The sequence below is a fragment of the Pyrus communis genome, chromosome 14 (assembly GCF_041283825.1).
Source record: "Pyrus communis isolate YQ-2024b chromosome 14, ASM4128382v1, whole genome shotgun sequence".
Lineage (NCBI taxonomy): Eukaryota > Viridiplantae > Streptophyta > Magnoliopsida > Rosales > Rosaceae > Pyrus > Pyrus communis.
The window spans coordinates 17,847,176-17,867,844 of NC_142578.1; the positions used below are offsets into that span (position 1 = coordinate 17,847,176).

General features: G+C 39.4%; 1 protein-coding gene and 1 pseudogene across 1 annotated transcript; one reads left to right on the forward strand and one right to left on the reverse strand.

The window, feature by feature from the left end:
- Positions 1-1,456: 1,456 nt before the first annotated feature.
- On the reverse strand, positions 1,457-3,537 carry LOC137712851 (ribonuclease TUDOR 1-like). The gene is made up of 6 exons (XM_088684832.1): positions 3,096-3,537; positions 2,945-3,013; positions 2,801-2,854; positions 2,570-2,674; positions 2,119-2,413; positions 1,457-2,034 (listed from the first exon to the last, which is right to left on the reverse strand). Exons 1-5 carry the CDS (start codon positions 3,231-3,233, stop codon positions 2,336-2,338), a joined length of 444 nt encoding a protein of 147 aa, XP_088540958.1. The 5' UTR covers positions 3,234-3,537; the 3' UTR covers positions 1,457-2,034; positions 2,119-2,335.
- A 3,712-nt stretch (positions 3,538-7,249) lies between these two features.
- On the forward strand, positions 7,250-8,092 carry LOC148691315 (uncharacterized; annotated as a pseudogene).
- The last annotated feature ends 12,577 nt before the right edge of the window (positions 8,093-20,669 follow it).

Here is a 20,669-nt window from a genome sequence, read left to right on the forward strand (position 1 = left end):
AGAAATGCGTGAATAAATGAGAGGTGGGAGAGGTGAGAGACATGGTAAAGTGAGCTACAAACATGTCTTTAGAGATTTCAAAGTCGAGCAAAAGGGCATCATTTTGAAGATGCGGATGCCATTTGTCTTACAATGCGCTTGGTGTTGAAATAATTCTGATAGAATTCTCTCTTTTAAACAGTTTTAGGAGACCATTGTTAACCCCCTCCCTAAACAAAAGCCTTATAGGATTGCGTTATGCACTGAATATGTGTGCGAGAATGAAGGGAAGGATGTGATCAAGCGGTGTCACTTGTGTGGCTATGGACATAGCTTGCATCAGGTATGCATAGCAGGTTATGGCAGTAGCTCTACAGGGAAAAAGTATTGGATAGTGCATGACAGTGTCGTTGGGAAGATTAGGGTGGAAAGGGGCAGAATGCTTTTGGCATTGGGGTGTCGAGCATGCCTAATGATGAATTGCAGGCATTTTGCACCATAGCAGGGGAGCATTGGCCTCTGGCCATCACTAGGCCACTCCCTCCTGGCAAGAAGTGGGAGACATTTCCTACAAAGGTGAAGAGAGAAGAGCATCAGAAGATTGTAGAAAGGAGTTGGTCCAAAGGACGACCTAAGGATGAATTAATGATCCAACAATTGATATTAACAATACTTGACACAATTACGAGAGAGGGATGGAAAGTGAGCAAATTTAAACTCTGGTAATCAAATAGCTTCTTAATTTTGAATAGTGCCACATGCATGACCGAATTACATGAGATGGATGGCAATGGGAGCAAATTCAAACTCTAGTGACCAAATAGCTTCTTATGTAATTGGAACAAGTATGTGACACAATTCAAAATTAAGAAGCTATTTGGTCACTAGAGTTTGAATTTGCTTCTGTTGCCATCCATCTCATGTAATTCGGTCACGCATATGATACTATTCAAAATTAAGAAGCTATTTGATTACCAGAGTTTGAATTTGCTCACTTCCCATCCCTCTCCTGTAATTGTGTCAAGTATTGTTAGTATCAATTGTTGGATCATTCATTCGTCCTCAAGTCTTCCCTCAAACCAGCTCCTCTTTACAATCTTTTGATGCTCTTCTTTCTTCACCCTTGCAGGAAATGTCTCCCCTTCTTGCCAGAAGGGAGTGGCCTAGTGATGGCCAAAGGCCAATGCTCCCCTACTAAGGCGCAAAAATGCCCGCACTTCATCATTAGGCATGCCCAACACCCCCAATGCCAAAAGCGTTCTGCCCCTCTCCACCCTAATCTTCCCAAAGGCATTGTCATGCACTATCCAGTACTTTTTCCCTGTAGAGCTGCTGCCATAACCTGCTCTGCAGACCTGATGCAAGTTGTGTCCATAGCCACACAAGTGACACCGCTTGATCACAACCTTCCCTTCATTCTCGCACACGTATTAAGTGCGTAATGCAATCCCATAAGGCTTTTTTTTTTCGGGGGTAACAATGGTCTCCTAAAACTGTTTAAAAGAGAGAATTCTATCATAATTATTTCAACACCAAGTGCATTGTAAGACAAATGGCATCCACATCTTCAAAATGATGACCTTTTGCTCGACTTTGAAATCTCTAGAGACATGTCTGTAGCTCACTTTACCATGTCTCTCACCTCTCTCACCTCTCATTTATTCACGCATTTCTATTACTTAGCCCTCACAAATTTCACCGTACACTCTTAAACCAAAGACAAGGCACAAGGCACAACACAATATAGCTCAGCTATTCCCAAAGCCTTGCCCTTTTTTATCATCCAACTCCTAGAAAATCCACAACAACCTTGAATATATACAAAAACCCAAATCTCTAAACTTTTGTCAGAGCCTTCCCATATATAAGTTAAAGTTTTACACTCGTAATATTCAAAAAAGAGTGAGAGTAACAAGACAATACCTTCGCAAAGGATAACATGCATGGATGACAATCCAAAATGGCACAAATTGGGCCAAAATCAAGTGCTTGTTTCATCTCTTGTTCGGCCAACAATTTCTTAACTTCACCCAAGAAAAATAGCACTTCCTTACCCTGGAAACAAAACCAAGTTATTATCGACATTCAAAATCTAAAATTTAATAATTTATTTTATGAAGAATATGCAAATAGATTTACCTTGAAGGGCCAGCCCTGCTGACAAAGGGCACCCTTTGCCATGACTTGGAAGCCATTCTCAGGCAAATTCGTGCCATCTGGTAACATGTTGTCCTTGGCACTCTCGATCATGCTAGTAATGTCCACTGATATGCGCTCTCCGATCTCCATGAAGTATAGGGCCTCTGCACACGTCGCTGTCGAGTACGCCCAACATAAGTTGGTATTTCCTGATACTTCACGGTGGCATTAAAGACCCCCAATCCACGTGATTCGCAAAGTTGGGCTTCAGACTTCCCACTGTGACGGTCCAAGCCTACAACCCAGAAGATCGAATTCTTTCTTCTTCTTTTTTTTTTTTAAAAAAATGGGGAAGGGATGAAGGGGATTAAAGGAAAACAAAAATGTATGCTAATGGTAACCTCCACTCCTCCCAAATCTGGAAAAAGAAAAAACAAGAATGTTGCTTTACCTTTCCAGCCAAATTCTTGTTATCAATTGTTTTTGGATATGTAGGAGTGGGTGTGTAGTTCGTCCATATCTTCACCTTGCTTTTCTTTGCGTGAAGCTCTGCAGCCTAAAAAAGAGGTTGAAGACTGTCAGTATGCCCTTAATATGGGTCCTGACAGAGAGTTTGTAATTATGAACAAAATGATCATGCTGAAGTTAATAAAAACCAGAGGGAGGGAGGGAAGGTGCAAACCTTGCTCTGAAGACAAAGGACCTCAGCCCTAGCATACTCTTCATGTTGTTTCATCTGGACAAAGACGATTAAAATTAAATACGGTACCCATACATATAATATAAATAAATAAATAAATAAAAAATAGAAAACCAATAAGCATACCTTTGGGCAGCCTTCAGCAACGCCGCCTCCTGTGGGGGGTGGGAAGCAGCCATTAATTTGTACTTTAGCCTGGGAGAGAAGGAGAGAGTGAGGCAAGATGGCCAAGATACAATAATAACCCAAATCACTGCAAGGAAGTTTTACTTATAACCTTTTTTGAAGAAGAAACAATCAAAATACAAAAGCAGACAAGAAGTCCGCAAAGGCACAAACAAAACAAGATAAATAGCATGATCACCCAGACATTTAGAAACCATGAAAACAACACAAAACTAAGTAATAGCCGCATTCTAGTCACGCCAAATTTTTAAAAAAGACAAATCTCTAAATTCTGTAGTAACCGAAGCCCACAAAGATGACCATAACCAAACATTATCCCACATATCCTCCCTTCTACTACCTTCGTTGTCCTAAAAAATCTGCTTGTTTCTTTCCATCCAAATGACCCAAAAAATAACTAAAACTATACATCCCCATAAGACCTTGATTTTCTTCCCCTTTCCTAATAATTTATGTTCCTCTACCATAATAGAATAACAATGCCTGGGTAAAACCCAACTGATACCGAACTCCTTAAACAATTCAACTAGAGAGTTAAAGCCACCGGAAAGTGAACAAACAAATGGTCAACAGACTTTGAACTTTTCTTGCATAAAATGCACCAATCAGGTTGTAGACATGATTAAACAATAAAGACAAAAGAGAATAACCTTGTCTAAGTCCTCTTGACGCTCCAAACTTACCCCTTGGTCGGCCATTTATTATAATGGAAAGTTGGTAGATTTCAAGCAGCCCAATATCCATTTTCTCCGCCTATCACCAAACCCTTTTCTTTCCAACACATTCACTAGGAAATCCCCTTTGAGCCCATTCACTTATAACCTAGTTGCTCCAAGATTACATAAATGGTAGATAAACATAATGGTAAGCAGAGAATTATAAACCAGATACAATATTATTCATGAACTGGAACCAAATTGAAAGTTAAGACTCCGATCATTTGAACCAAGTTGTTTTAACATGGCAAAGAAGCAACTATATAAAATCAACCTAAAACAAAAACAAAAACAATATATAATCGGATACACCCCATTAACTAAATCAACCTAAAACAAACCCCATTAACTAAACCAACCTAAAACAGAAAACCAATACAAATTGACAGAGACAGAGAAACACGCATTCACCCATGCATATATAATCGAATACACACATGTACAATATATAATATTTTCATGAACCAGGCATCCAAATGATCAAGATGATGCAAATAACTGTCATGTTATTCTATTCTGACTACCCTAAACATTCATATAGTGGATGACAAATCATAACATCAATCTATTATGATTGTTTTTCCCTTAAAATGACAAAATACTTGGAAACATAGGATTACCAAAAAAAAAAAATTCGAAGCATTAAAAACATATTCAGTCATTAAATCAGGAAAAATGACCAAAAACGCGCGGAACTTAACAGACCATTCTTATGGGCAATCAAATATAAGCTCTATGCCCCCAAAGAGATTACTCCAAATGCGCTTCCACCTTTTAGAACTGGATTCACATTATACAGAAGGATAAAATTTGAGGCCACCTTTAAAACCTGCAAATTGTTGAAAGTGAAGTTATGTAATATTAGCAAAATGATACATACGTTTGCTCCAATTTTTTAATACTTGGGGTCTAAGTAGCAATAAAAATCTACAAATATTAGTAAATAATAATTTAATAGAAATAACTATACAATAAAATAAATAAATAAAAATACATTGAAATACTCATCTTTTAGGGCAAACAAGTAGGCCTTCATGGATGTTTTAGTAGAAACAAGATTTTTGTTTTGGAGGTGTAATCACTATATATCCTTAAAAATAAATTTCGCTTGTCGAAGACAATGTTTTGGTGTGACTCTTGTAAATACTTTGGTTGGCTGAACAACTCGATCCTTTCCTTTGATAAAGAGAAAAGAACAAATAAAACTCAAACAATGTTTGGAGTGTGATAGCCCGTCCCCATTTAATTGTACCGTTTAGTGTGAAAAGACGATTTTACCCTTGGTGGGTATTTGCCATTTTGGTGTGTTGTTTAGTTGTTTTTGGTGGTTGACTCTATAGTACACACACACACCCATACCATACACTCCCGTGAGCTTTCTGTCTCTACTTTCTATTGGATTTTCTTCCATTTCCCTTGCAAGTGTACGAACGAACTTCAAAACCAACCTTTCACATACGGATCGATGTCTAGAAGGTAAGATTCGAACTCCTTGCAAATTTCTGAGTTCATATATACCAATTGTGAGACCAACCTTCGAAAACCTCGAGAACTCTAACCCCAGATTTCATGCACTGTTCATGCACACGTGAAACCTTCAGAGTTCATATATACCATTTGTGAGACTTGAAACCTTCTAAGTTCATATATACCATTTTAGGAGTTTTTAAGGTCATAGGAGGCTTTAGATCACTCTCACGAAGCTTAGAGAAGAAAAACGAGGTGTTTTGGACGTCGGGAAGCCCAGGTTCAATGAGTTGCAAGTTTGGCCGGAAATATCGAGGATTCTCCAGCGAGATTCCAGCATTTTTAGGGCTTCAAAGTGGTAAGATTTTGTTCTACTCATTTTAAGCTTCATTTTGGTCCCAATTTCATGGAATTTGGTTGAGAAATGAATAAGATATGAAGTTTTGAAAATTTTTCAGTTTCCAGCGAGAATTCGAGTTATAGACGGCGGCGCTGACAGTGGCGGATGACAACGACTGGCAAGACTCACCGAAGAAGACAAGGAATATTCTGTTAACTTTGACGGAATATACTAACGGCGTCAGGTATATATAACGGTATATTCCATTTTTGGAAAAAATATTCCCTAACGCCGTTAGGGTTACCACACAAGTGCCAGGCACGTGCCTGCGCGTGGCCGGCGCGTCTGGCCGTGCCTTGGCCAGCGCGTGACAGCACGTGGGAGGTCAGAAAATTATTTTAAAAATATGGGGATGTTCGTGAGGTTGAGTAGATCACATTAGTGTATTCAAACACCCCATTTGAGCATTGTATGAGAAGTTATTACCTAGTTTTGGTTATGTGCTTTAAATTGACGTTTTTATAGTTGTTTCGCATATAGGTGAGACCTATCCTGAGGACGAGCGCAGTCACTCAAGGCTTGGGGCTACAACCCTTCCATATACTAGTGAGTGGGCTTTTGGTTTTCCGTATATACCTATATACTTGTGATTTTTCCCAGAAAATGAAATTAAGCGTTTATATGTTTCAAAATGCCATGCATAGTCTTTGCCTATTTTAATTATGCATTAGTAGTTGCATATATTTATGATTGGTGCTGCGGACGCACAGGTAAGTGCTAGGTAAGTTTATAGTTTATGGTTGTGAATTAGTAGTTATGTGAGATGCATTGAGAGCTCATAAACCTGCACCTCAGTGTTAGTGCTCCCGCCCAGAGTAGGGCACGTTCCTTCACGTGATGTTCACCTCCCACACCACACGCTTATCTTGGATCCAAGTTAAGTGCATAGTCCTGTCGTACATACCACTTTAGGTGGTTCCAACTCATAGGTGACCCACGATTATTTGCACAGTCTTCATGTGATCGTAGCACTTAAGCGTATTTATTTACACCCAATTCTGTCGTACAGACCACTTTAGGTGGTTCCGACTAGTGTGCAGGTATAGTTGTTAAGATGTGGATTTGAGCTCTAGATTCAGCCGTACAAGTCTTGTTAGGTAACTCCGACTGACATATATTCTGTATTGATTGACATTACCTGGGTTACTTACATCATATGCTGAGTTAGTTGACATGGCTTGCATACATACATACATATTTGTGAATGTTACTACTCTGAGCATAGTTGTGACATATTTATATATTCTATTTTCTGGGAAATTATACAGGTTTTATGAAGAGGGGTTAGAACTTTTGAGAATGAAATGATTTTGAAAAACTTTGTTTTTGCCCACTCACATTTTCTGTTTCGCACCCCTCCAGTTCTAGTTAGAAGCACTTTGGTGGCTCACGAGAACTTAACGGTGGTTCTGACAGAACATCACTAATGTAGGATCACCTTTGGGTGTTGTGTAATTAGTATTCGTCCTATTGGACTGCACTTAGGCTTTTTGTGCTTTGATTATTGTTTATCACACTTAGTCTGACACTAGTGTATTACTTTAACTAGCTTCTTTAGTAGTTTGGTTTTTATTTATTCGTACTTTTATTATTATTTTTGCTTTTGCACTATGCACATGGTTACGTCACCCTCACGTGACGGCCAGCACACCTTGATTTCGGTCGGGGTGTGTTGGTTTGGTATTAGAGCATAGGTTTGGCAGTCCTGCATATTTTGTGAGTGTTCTAATTGTTTTAGTGTCTTCTGTCAAAACTATGCCGCCTCGTAGGGAACCACGTCGCTCAGCTGAGCCTAGTTTCCCCGATATAACTCAGTTAAGGGAAGCTATTGCTACTGCTATTTAGTCTACTCTTCACCCTCCTCAGAGGACTCCTCTGGAGACCATGTATAATCTAAAGATGGATAAGTTTGAGGCTCATGAAGGAGATGAGGGTGCAGAGCGGTGGCTTGAGCATATTGAAAAGACTTTTCGAGTGTTACAGAGTCAAGGGAATCTTCCTTCTGAAAGGTGGGTAGAGACGACTTCTTGGTTTTTAGGTAAAGAATCAGCATCCTGGTGGGGACAAGAGGTTCGTCATTTGACCCCAGAGGAAGTGGCTGACTGGGAAGTATTTAAACAGGTGTTTCGAAAAAGGTTTGTTCCCCCTGAGTATATTGATCGCAAGAAGCAAGAATTTACTGAATTGAAGCAGGGGAAGTTGACGGCGAATGAGTATTACCGGAGATTCACTTATTTGTCTCGTTATCATCTGGAGGTTGCTGCTAATCCAGTTAAGATGCTTCGTCGTTTCAGATTAGGTACTAAGAAGAACTGGTGTTCTATGGCGACCACTATTCCTTGCGATACTTATCAGGAGTTCTATGAGATTTTGTTAAGGATTAAGGATTTTGAGAATATGCCTAGCGAAAGTGAAGAAGAAGAAAATAATGGCAATTAAAGGAAAGACGATAAAGGCAAAGTTCAAGCATCTCAATGACCTCGCAAGACTCAGAGTTTTAAGTGAAGTGTAGCCAGTTCCAGTTCTTCCAGCGGAGGTTTTAGTGCCACTGGTCAAGGAAGAGGTGGTAGATTTTCTAGGGGTCCTAGAGGCCAGAGACAAGGCGATACTAGTAGAGGAAGAACTCTGTTGTGCTGTAGGTGTAACAACAGGCATTTTGGAGAGTGTAGGAGAGGCAGCAGTGGATATTTTACTTGTGGTCAAGTGGGACATAGAGATGTAAATTGTCCTCAGAATCAGCAGAGGCCCCAGCAGTCTTTCTTACCACCACCAGCGCCGATCCAGTAAGTTCCAAGGCCTGGTAGTTATGGTCAGATGGGTCGTGGTGGTGCTTACCATTATCAGGGTGATGTTGTTCCTTATGTTCTAGGACAGTATCCGTATCCTCAATATCCTTATTCTCAGAGTGGGTATCCTTAGTACTCCGGAGGTTATATGTCGTATCCTCCTATTCCAGCAGGTGGATCTCAGTGGTACCAGGGAGAACAGCCTCAACAGAGAGAGATTGCTACTAGTAGTGCGGGATCTTCAAGGCAGTCTGGTCAGCCTAGTCAGGGGCGTAATGTGCAGGGTTGAGGTGGTCAAACTAGCAGAGGTCGCGGTGGACGACAGCAAACCCAGGGGCGCATCCACAATATTTTTCTGCATGATGCTCAGAATAATCCTGACTTGATTATGGGTACGTTAAATATCCTTGATTATTTTGCTAGTGTATTGATTGATTGTGGTGCTACACATTCTGTTATTTCTCATACATTTGTTCAAGTGACACAACCTCACCCTACACCTCTAAGGTGTGATTTAGAGTTTGCTATGCCTAAAGGGGAGAGATGTTATGTCGATTGTGTGTATCCAGGATGTCCAGTGATGGTGGAGGATGTAGTTATGCCAGCTAACCTTATCCCATTAAATATTATTGATTTTGATGTGATTTTGGGCACATATTGGTTGCATTTTAATCTTGCCAATATAGATTGTTACGGGAAAACAGTTACCTTCTATCGTCCTAGAGTACATGTGTTTACTTTTGTGGGTGAGTAGAGTGGGGTGAGACATGGCGTTATTTCTGCTATGAGAGCAAAAAGGTTGTTACCAAAAGGTTGCCAGGGATACTTAGCTCATGTTGTGTTGAATGATGTTGCTCCTAGTAGCGTGGAGGATGTAAGGGTAATCAGGCATTTTCCTGATGTTTTCCCTAATGATTTACCTGGATTACCGCCAGACCGAAATGTGGAGTTCACCATTGATTTGCTTCCAGGTACTAATCCTATATCCTTAACTCCTTATTGAATGGCTCATGCTGAGCTGAGGGAATTGAAAATCCAATTGCAGGAATTAGTGGATATCAGCCTAGTACTTCACCCTGGAGAGCTCCAATGTTGTTTGTGAGGAAGAAAGACGAGACTTTGAGGTTATGCATTGATTACCGGCAATTGAATCGGGTAACAATTAAAAACTGTTATCCATTGCTGGTATAGATGATTTGTTTGATCAGCTTCGAGGCAACTGCGTATTTTCTAAGATTGATTTGAGGTTTGGTTATTACCAATTGAAGATCAGTAGTGAGGATGTCCCTAAGACAGCTTTCAGGACTCGTTATGATCATTACGAGTTTCTGGTAATGCCATTTGGATTAACGAATGCACCAGCAGCTTTTATGGATTTGATGAACCGAGTATTCCAGTCGTATTTGGATAGGTTTGTCATTGTCTTCATTGACGATATCCTGGTATACTCTAAGTCTAAATCTAAGCATGTTCGACATCTTACTTTGGTGTTGAAAAGATTGAGGGAACACCAACTATATGCTAAGTTTAGCAAGTGCCAATTTTGGTTAGATCAAGTGGCATTTTTGGGACAAGTCATATATGCTCAAGGTATTTTGGTGGATCCTCAAAAAGTAGCAGCAGTGGAGAATTAGGAGTAGCCACGAACCGTCATTGAGGTGAGGAGTTTTCTTGGCTTAGCAGGATATTACCAACGGTTTGTAAAGGATTTTTCCATGATTGCTTTACCACTGACAAGGTTAACTAGGAAGGATGTTAAGTTTGAGTAGGATGATAATTATGAGTAGAGTTTCCAGCAATTGAAGTATTGTCTCACTCATGCACCTATTTTGGCACTCCTAGATGATAGTGGTAATTTCGAAGTCTTCAGTGATGCTTCCATGAATGGTCTGGGATGTGTGCTGATGCAACATGGTAGAGTGATTGCTTATCTTCATGACAATTAAAGCTTCATGAGATGAATTACCCTACTCATGATTTAGAGTTAGCGGCCATTATCTTTGCCCTGAAGATGTGGAGACATTATCTTTATGGAGAAAAATGTAAGATCTTTACAGATCATAAGAGCTTCAATATCTTTTCACTCAGAGGGATCTTAATCTTCGTCAACGGAGATGGTTGGAACTGCTTAATGATTATGATTGCACGATTGATTATCACCCAGGTCGTGCAAATGTGGTAGCTGATGCACTTAGCAGGAAATCTTAAGGCCGTATTAACACGTTGTACTCTAGTCATATTCCTCTTCTGACAGACTTGAGATCAATTGGAGTGAGGTTAAAGGTAAAAGATCGAGAGGAAGCCTTACTTGCTAATTTTCAAGTTAGGCTAATTTTAATTGATCGTGTACTTGAAGCCCAGATGGTTGATGAAAAGACCCAGGAAATAATTCAAGCAAGGAATTAGCGGAAAAAGAAAGACTTCAGAGTTCGAGAATTGGATGGTATGCTTATGCAGGAGAGTAGAATGTATGTGCCGAATAATTTGGAATTAAATAAAGCAATTCTTAATGAAGCGCATATCTCAGCTTATGCAATGCATCCAGGAGGTACTAAAATGTATCATACCATTCGACCATTTTATTATTGGCCGGGTATGAAAAGAGAGATAGCTAAGTATGTGAGTAGGTGTGCCATTTGTCAACAGGTTAAAGCTGAAAGGAAGAATTCGTTTGGGTCGTTGCAGCCACTTCCCGTTCTAGAATGGAAATGGGAAAATATTACTATGGATTTTGTGTACAAGCTTCCGTGTACACATAATGGTTTTGACGGCATTTGGGTAATAGTTGATCGGCTTACTAAGTCAGCTCATTTTATTCCAGTGAGGGAAAAGTATTCTTTAAGCCGATTAGTTGAACTATTCATATCGAAGATTGTGAAGTACCATGGTGTTCGAGTGAGTATTGTCTCGGATCGTGACCCTTGATTTACTTCTAAATTTTGGGTGGCTTTTCAGGAAGTTTTGGGTACGAGATTACTCTACAGTATGGCATATCATCCTCAGACAGATGGACAAATCAGATAGGACCATTCAAACATTGGAGGATATGTTGAGATCTTCGGTGTTGCAGTTTGGTGACGCTTGGCACAAGCGGTTGGATTTAATGGAATTTGCGTACAACAACAGCTTTCATTCGAGTATAAGCATGTCACCATTTGAGGCACTGTATGGTAAATCTTGTTGTACACCCTTGTGTTGGTTAGAGGTCGGAGAAAGAGTTTTGGTGGGCCCCGAGATTGTAGATGACACTACTCAAAATGTTCAGGTAATTAAGTCTAACCTGAAAGCGGCCCAGGATCGACAAAAGAGCTTAGCGAACAGGCATGCCACTGACAGGGTGTATAAAGTTGGTGATTGGGTGTTTCTGAAGCTTTCACCGTGGAGAGGTGTTGTACGGTTTGGAAAGAAAGGCAAGCTAAGTCCCAGGTATATCAGACGATATCTGATCACCAAGCGAGTTGGTGAATTTGCTTATAGGCTTGAGTTGCCTTCTAAGCTGGCTAAAGTGCACAATGTTTTTCATGTGTCCATGCTTTGTCATTACGTTGCGGATATGTCGCATGTGATACCTCCTTAACCATTGGAAATAAATCCGGATTTGACATATGACGAGGAACCAGTAACGATTCTGGATTGGAAGGAAAAGGTTATGAGGAACAAGACTGTGAGTTTAATGAAAGTTTTGTGGAGGAATCACTCAGCAGAGAAGGCTACTTGGGAGACGGAAGACTAGATTAGAGATTTGTATCCTCGTTTGTTCTATGGTTACTAGTGGTTTGTTTTGTTGTGTAATTTTGGGGATGAAATTTTTTTAAGGTGGGTAGATGTGACAGCCCGTCCCGATTTAATTATACCGTTAGTGTGAAAAAACGATTTTGCCCGTGGTAGGTATTTGCCATTTTGGTGTGTTGTTTAGTTGTTTTTTGTGGTTGACTCTACAGGACACACACACACCCATACCATACGCTTCTGTGACCTTTTCTCTCTCTTCTTTCTCTCGGATTTTCTTCCATTTCCCTTGCAAGTGTACGGACGAACTTCAAAACCAACCTTTCACGCACGAATCGACGTCTAAAAGGTAAGATTCGAACTCCTTGCAAGTTTCTAAGTTCATATATACCATTTGTGAGACTTGAAACCTTCGAAAACCTCGAGAACTCTAACCCCAGATTTCATACATTGTTCATGCACACGTGATCGTGAAGTTTTTAGGAGTTTTGAAGATCATATGAGGCTTTAGATCACTCTCACGAAGCTTGGAGAAGAAAAATGAGGTGTTTTGGACGTCGGGGAGCCCAGGTTCACTGAGTTGCAAGTTTGGCCAGAAATATCGAGGGTTCTCCAGAGAGATTCTGTCATTTTTGGGGCTTCAAAGTGGTAAAGTTTTGTTCTGCTCATTGTAAGCTTCATTTTGGTACCAATTTCATGGAATTTGGTTGAGAAATGAAGAAGATATGAAGTTTTGAAAATTTTCCAGTTTCCGACGAGAATTCGAGTTGCAAACGGTGGCACTGATGACGTTGGACAGCGGTGACCAGCGAGACTCATAGGAAAAGACAAGGAATATTCCGTCAACTTTGACGGAATATACTAACGGCGTTACTAACAGCGTCAGGTATATATAATGGTATATTCCATTTTTGGATGGAATATTCCCTAACGTAATTAGGGTTACCACACGTGTGCCAAGCACGTGCCAGCGCGTGGCCAGCGCGTCTGGCCGTGCCTTGGCCGGCGCATGGCGGCGCGTGGGAGGTCAGAAAATTATTTTAAAAATATGGGGATGTTCGTGAGGTTGAGTAGATCACATTGGTGTATTCAAACACCCCATTTGAGCATTGTATGATAAGTTATTACCTAGTTTTGGTTATGTACTTTAAATTGACATTTTTATAGTTGTTTCACATATAGGTGAGACCTATCCTGAGGACGAGCGCAATCACTCGAGGCTTGGGGGCTACGATCCTTCCACATACCAATGAGTGGGCTTTTGGTTTTCCGTATATACCTATATACTTGTGGTTTTTCCCAGAAAATGAAATTGAGCATTTATATGTTTCAAAATGCCATGCATAGTCTTTGCCTATTTTAATTATGCATTAGTAGTTGCATATATTTATGATTGGTGATGCGGACGCACAGGTAAGTGCCAGATAAGTTTATAGTTTATGGTTGTGAATTAGTAGTTATGTGAGATGCATTGGGAGCTCATAAACCTGCACCCCAGTGTTAATGCTCCTGCCCAGAGTAGGGCACAGTCCTTCACGTGATGTTCACCTCCCGCACCACACGCTCATCTTGGATCTAAGTTAGGTGCACAGTCCTGTCATACATACCACTTTAGGTGGTTCTGACTTGTAGGTAACCCGCGATTATTCGAACAGTCTTCATAGTCTTCACGTGATCATAGCACTCGTGTGCAAGTATAGTTGTTAAGATGTGGATTTGAGCTCTAGATTCAGTCGTATAGGTCACGTTAAGTGACTCTGACTGAATATATTCTGCATTGATTGACATTACCTGGGTTACTTACATCATATGCTGAGTTAGTTGACATGGCTTGCATACATACATACATATTTGTGAATGTTGCTACTCTGAGCATAGTTGTGATATATTTATATATTCTATTTTCAGGGAAATAATACAGGTTTTACGAAGAGGGGTTAGAACTTTTGAGAATGAAATGATTTTGAAAAGCTTTGTTTTTGCCCACTCACACTTTCTGTTTTGCGCCTCTCCAGGTTCTAGTTAGAAACGCTTTGGTGGCTCATAAGGACTTGACAGTGGGTCTAACAGAACATCACAAATGTAGGATCACCTTTGGGTGTTGTGTAATTAGTATTCGTCCTACTGGACTGCACTTAGACTTTCTGTGCTCTGATTATTGTTTATCACACTTACACTTGTGTAGTACTTTAACTAGCTTCTTTAGTAGTTTGGTTTTTATTTATTCGTACTTTTATTATTATTTTTGCTTCCGCACTGTGCACATGACTACGTCACCCTCACGTGACGGCCAGAACGCCTTGATTTTGGTCGGGGTGTGTCATGGAGACTATGTGAAACTCCTCATAGGAGAGGAGGATATTGAGATATTTATATAGGAGATAAATAGCTCATATGGAAGTTATGAATTTAGGCGTTGGAATATTTTCAGACCAAACAACGTTATAACTTAGTAATAATAACTTATTGAAAGCACAACGAGTATAACATTTGAAATTGAAGAAACTGAAAATAATTTAGATTCTTGTCTTTAATTATTTTGTTGTTTCTTTAAGTTCATTGCATTTACGTTTCATTGCCCTTGTAAAACCCAAAAAAAAAAAAAACACATTTCAAATTTAACCACCATTGATCTCAAGGGAACGAAAAGCCTACACAAAGAAGAGGTTTATGGCTTGGTTGGTCATTTGCCCGTTGACTATTGACATGGTGGCTGCAGGCCCACTTCGGCTCCTATGTTGGTTGACATATGGGCTGGCATTCAAATTTTAAAAAATAAAAAATAAAAACTAAAATAATGAAAAGGTGGGCCCATATCCTCCTCTTCCTTCCCTTCTGCTTACCTAGAAGCTCCTCACAAGCACCCTCCCTGCCACCCTCCTCGATGATCCTCAACCTCAAAAGACCTCGGCCTCACCGGAGATTAAACACCCATCTTCATTTTATCTTCTCCCTTTAGTCAGTGGAAAATTAGCATAAGTTCCTTTAAGTCAGTAGAAAATTAGCAACAAGATTAAGGATTCGACCAAAAGTCAAGCTGAACTACCTTACTTAGTGATCCACTAAAACCAAAATTCAAGAACAAATCAACAAACTGGACCAGTCATGACCCCAACCAGAGAGAAACTAGCTGGATGAGCAACCCCATGGCTAGACTGTGGAGCCAAAGAAAATACGAAAAATCATAAAGACCACACGTGGACTTTTTCCGAATAAGACAAGAATACCTTCATTAAATGGGTGGGGTCCACAAAGACTCCCACGCACAGTCCAACATCCGTGGAGGCTGGAGCAGCTGACTACAACATCATCAAGCTCCCATGACCATGATAAGGAGAAAAGTCAAAGGCATTAAGGATACAAGTAATTGATCCTATCTTTAATATCTTCTAATTGAATATCAACTCAAGCAAGTGAGGAATCATAAGTATATCAAATCAGTGATACTTCCAAGATATCATTTAATAATGAATATCTTTGGAATTATTTTTTTCTCATCCATCCTACGGATGAATTATCTTGGCAAATCGAATGCTGCCACATATCAGGCAAAATCCTACACATGTAGCAGGCCCTAGCTCTATAAATGCCCCGTCTCCACCAATTTCTGGTAAGCTCTTGCTACACACTTAAGCCCTAAACTCTCTCTTTTTAGAGAAACTGACTTAGGTATCAAAGGTTCATTGGCCAACACCCCACCTCATGGCACATGATGCTTTTACCTTGGTCAAAGGTGTTTATTTGTTTTGTAGGTACAATTTTCTCAAGATTGAAGACGTCGAAAATTTGGTACCAAAAATTGGTACTTTCATTGAGAGCTCCATTTAATATCTCGAAAAAGGCTCTCGCATTCATTTTTTAGGTTTTTCCATTACGTAAATTTTCTTACACATTCCTACTTATATAATTTTTTTTTTTTTTTAAGTTCTTTAAATAGCCTTGGAGAAGAGTGACGACGGTGAGAAATTCTGAAACCATGACGAATGGAATACCCTACGTTCAAGGATAGAAATCGTAGGATGGAGACCGTGATGTGACCCTAAGTTGCCGCCCAACGTGGCTTAACATGGCTGCCATAGCAACCTTGCCACCACCGAGCACCACCATGTCCATGACAACAACGACATCAGCCATTGCAGTTGGCCCTGCAGCAGCCCCAACCCACACACAAAAGGCACACAAACTAGTCCAGCAAGATTAGAGCCCAGTCCAAGAATTTGCAAATGCAGCTGAGGCACCAGGGCAGACCCTAGACCCATGCTAAACAGAGCAACAGTAAGCCCAGGCCCACACCGCAGAGCAGCAGCAAGCCTAGGCTCGCATCGTAGAGCAGCAGCGAGCCCATGTAATCTCATTTTGTTTTATTTTGTGTAATTTGAATAAGGGGTTGTTGGAGTTTAACTTGGGTGTAAATGTAAAATTAAGATGTATTTATATGGGCATGCAACAAATGTAACATGTTTTATTGATCTAAACTTAATTAATATAAATAGTCCAAAATAAAAATTAATCCATTGATATATAGCTAATAGTAAAGTTTTTATTAATTTATAGCTGCAAAACCTTTTTTAATAGGTAGTAATATGCACATATATGATAATATGATATAATTAACTTTTACATGTAAAGGTATACTAGGAACTTCTTTTTGGTGTTGCCTCGAGCCTTTAAAAGTTCAGGCTTGACTCTGATAATTGTTGTTGCATTCCCTACAAGAATGACCGACTTTTTTTTTTCCTTTTTCTTTTTTTTTTTTTGTTTTTTGAAAAAAAATGGATCTGTTGATGGTTTCGCCATGATATTGCATTTTTTTTAGGGTAGAAGAGACTCACACAAATATTTCAGCTTTCCTTTAGTCACCATCGTGCGATTCACTAACGCGAGAAATCGAACCCAAAACGTGTCGAATACGAGCGTAAAATTCATTTCTAACTATTGAACCACCCCATGATGATTAAACATGACGGACTATTCACAATTATGTTTGCAATCACACCCGATATTATTTTCGTACGGACCACCGAAATTGTTGTTGCATTGGCTAACATTGACATTATTCGTTTTTGCACTTATACAAACCAGCGGAAATTGTTGTTGCACCACAAATACTGCCAACCAAATTGATTGTCGACAATATAGTTTTTTGCGCATTGTACGACTAATGTAGAAGTTCGAGGTTCTGGGCAACGGAGAAAAGTTTTATTAATGTGCATAAGCGCAAAAGAGTTGTAATGAGAAAACTATTGTCCTTTTACGATGAGATAAGTTAGTAAAGCCTTTTGGACAACATGTAATGTACTGTTAACAATTGACTATTTTTTAAAAGAATTGTTATTAGCATTTCAAAAATCTTATTTGGCACTCCAAACTTTTTATAATTAGAAATAAAAATACATTTGTGATGAGTGTAGAATGAGATTTTTAAAGTGCTAATAACAGTTCTTTTTTTTTAAATCTAATACGTTTATTCGAGAAAGTAACACGACTTAAATTGCAAAATAAAAAATGTGTAAAAACAGTTTAGGTCGAATTGAATTTCATTAGATTATGAGGATTGATAATGGTTTTAGGGTAAATTACATTTTACCCCCTCAAGTATGGGATCGATTGCAACCTCATACATCTTTAAAATATTTCAATTTCATACATTTAGTTATATTTCTTTTCAGTTTCATACATCCGTTAAAAAATCTGTTAAGTTAACCGTTAAGTGATGATGTGACAAATGTAGAGTCCACATTTGTGTTGACATGGCAATCAACTTTGCACCATGTGAATAAAAAATAATTAAAAAAGGATTATTTAATAAAAATCAATTTTTAATAAATTAAAAATTAAAAAAATTAAAAAGAGGAACTGGTCAACTTGGTGAAGGATTTTTTTTTTTTTTTTTTTTTTTTTTTTTTTGCAATCGTCCCCAATAACTTATCCTCTACATCAGTTCACACTCTTATATGTTTCCAATCACCACCCACGATCTCACAACTCGCTCGTAGCTCGGTCCGTTCTGTCACTCTCGAGTTCAATCTCAAAATGACTTAGTAGGGTGAGAGGCAGATTTGGTGGTGGGGCTCCACCCGGTTCTTCCCCAACACCTCGATTTCGTCTAACAAGGCGGATGTGAACAACCCCCGCACCTTAATGTTCTCATGCTGAAGCTCCGTGTGGTTCACTATCGATGAGGTTGAGAAAGACTGGCCAAGATGGTGATTGACAGCGACGCTGAACGAGGAAGGATCGTTGTTAGTGTTGGAAATTGTAGCGACGTAAGAGGCTGCCGTGACGGCATCGTCTGCGACGAAAGAAGTCGACAAGGAGGGAAAAGAAACATGAAATAACGCATTGTCAGGAGAGACGAGTGAGGTCGAGCCGGTGAGGATGTCATTGATGGACTTGTTGGAGACGAACAAGCATATGGGGATGGACTCGAATCGAGAAGGAAGCGGCAGTGGAAAAAGCTTCCCAAACCCTGATGGGATTATTGGGCCAAGCACAGATGGAGCAATTGGTGGTGGAAAAAGCTTCCTAAACCCCTATGGGATTATTGATTGCAGACAAGCACAAAGGAGATAGGATGGAGTCGATGAAGAGATAGGGTTATTGGGCTAAGCTTTGCCCATATGCTTTTTTCAATTTTTTTTAGTTTTTTAATTATAATATAAATTGATTTTTTATTAAATAATCATGTTTTTATTATTTTTTTATTCACATGGTGCAAAGTTAACAGCCATGTCAGCACAAATATGGACCCTACATTTGCCACGTCATTACTTAACGGTTAACTTAACAGATTTTTAACGGATGTATGAAATTGAAAAGAAATATAACTAAATATATGAAATTGAAATGTTTTAAAGATGTTGCATGAGATTGTAATTGACCCCATACTTGAGGGGGTAAAATGTAATTTACCCATGATTTTATGTCTATGCACTTTGATTTGGGTTCGAGTCCGCTGACTCTTCTCCCCTAACAACTAAATATTTAACCTACTAATGATGTCACTTATGGATTAGGATCATTTCCGGAGCAATTGCATCCCGATCCTCGGGATCAACGAATCCTGACCGTCTGTAATAGATCGTGCGGTTAAAAGTAAACTTTCCCCTTCCCTTCTCCTTTGCAATCACCAACCTCATTCTTCAAGTTGTATCGAAGCCGAACTCTGGCGATTCCAGACGATTACAGTCGCTCCTAATCTGGCTTCTACTCATGGAAGGTGGGAGAGAAGCAGAACTATAGGAGGACGGGAAGAGAGATAAGTTCAAGAGGTTGACCGACACGACTGTTGACGTGTCACCGTTGTCGGACGGGAATCAAGTGTCTATCGTCGGATGGGAATCAGGTCACCGCGAGTTCAATTTGGGTGGTGATGGAGGAAAACTCTTCTTTTCTAATTTCAATGTATAATGTGTTGTCTCTATCCCCAGGATTAGGATCAAATTGAAGCACAAAGGAGGAGGTTGGGGATTGCAGGGTAGAGAGGAAAAGGAAGAAGTAGACGGTTGAAGAGAGATTTGTTTCTGGCCATACGATCTATTACCGACGGTCAAGATTCGTTGATCCCGAGGATCTGGATGTAATTGCTCTGAAGATGATCTTGATTCGTCACTAGTCAAAAGAAAAATAATAATAACAAGCAAATTCGTCTTTCACTCTAATCATGTTGAATTGCAATTCAATGATCCAATCCAATTGGTAAAATATCAAAACCGATCAAATTTGAATCAAAGTAAATGATTGAATATGTCGGTTTGGCAAATTGAATCGGATCTTTAACGCTTCTAATTCCTACATGCCTCCTATTTAAGAATTTATTCACTATTTCTTATACTTGGCATTTGTGCCGTGTTTCTCGTGTTCTTATTGTTTTCGTGACATACCCAATATCTTAGTGAGTCATGTCGTGTAACATCCGTTAAAATAAACAGGTAATATGACCAGACCCGAAATTGACCCATTAATATTAACGAGTAATATGACCCGACCTGTTACCCATTACAGAAAATATATTTTAAATCAATAAATAATCAAATGAAAAACATAATACTAAATTAGTATATACAAACCACATTGTCACATAAATATTACTTTAAAACATAAAAATACTTTTGTCTTTCAAGTATTACATACCTTAAAATAAGTGACACACCCCGACCTCAATCAAGGCATGCTGGTCATCACGTGAGGGTGACGTAACCATGTGCACTGTGCGGAAGTGGTAATGATATGAAAATGCGAATAAATAAAAACCACTTGTTATCTTACCTTAGACTAGCCTATAAGTACGAGTGAAAGTGATTAGAGTAAAGACACACACAACCAGAGCATAGGTATCAAAGTGCAGTCCAGAAGACTAAGTAATAATTATACAAATCATAAAAGAAACCCTACACTGGTGGATGTCTGTCAAAACTGCCATGAAGTCCTCGTGAGCCACTGACACGAACTTCTATCTAGAACCTGGAGGGGTGCAAAACAGAAAGTGTGAGTGGGCAAAAACAAAACTTTCAAAACCATTGATCTTTTCAAATGTAATAACCCCTCACTATAAAACCCGTATAAGT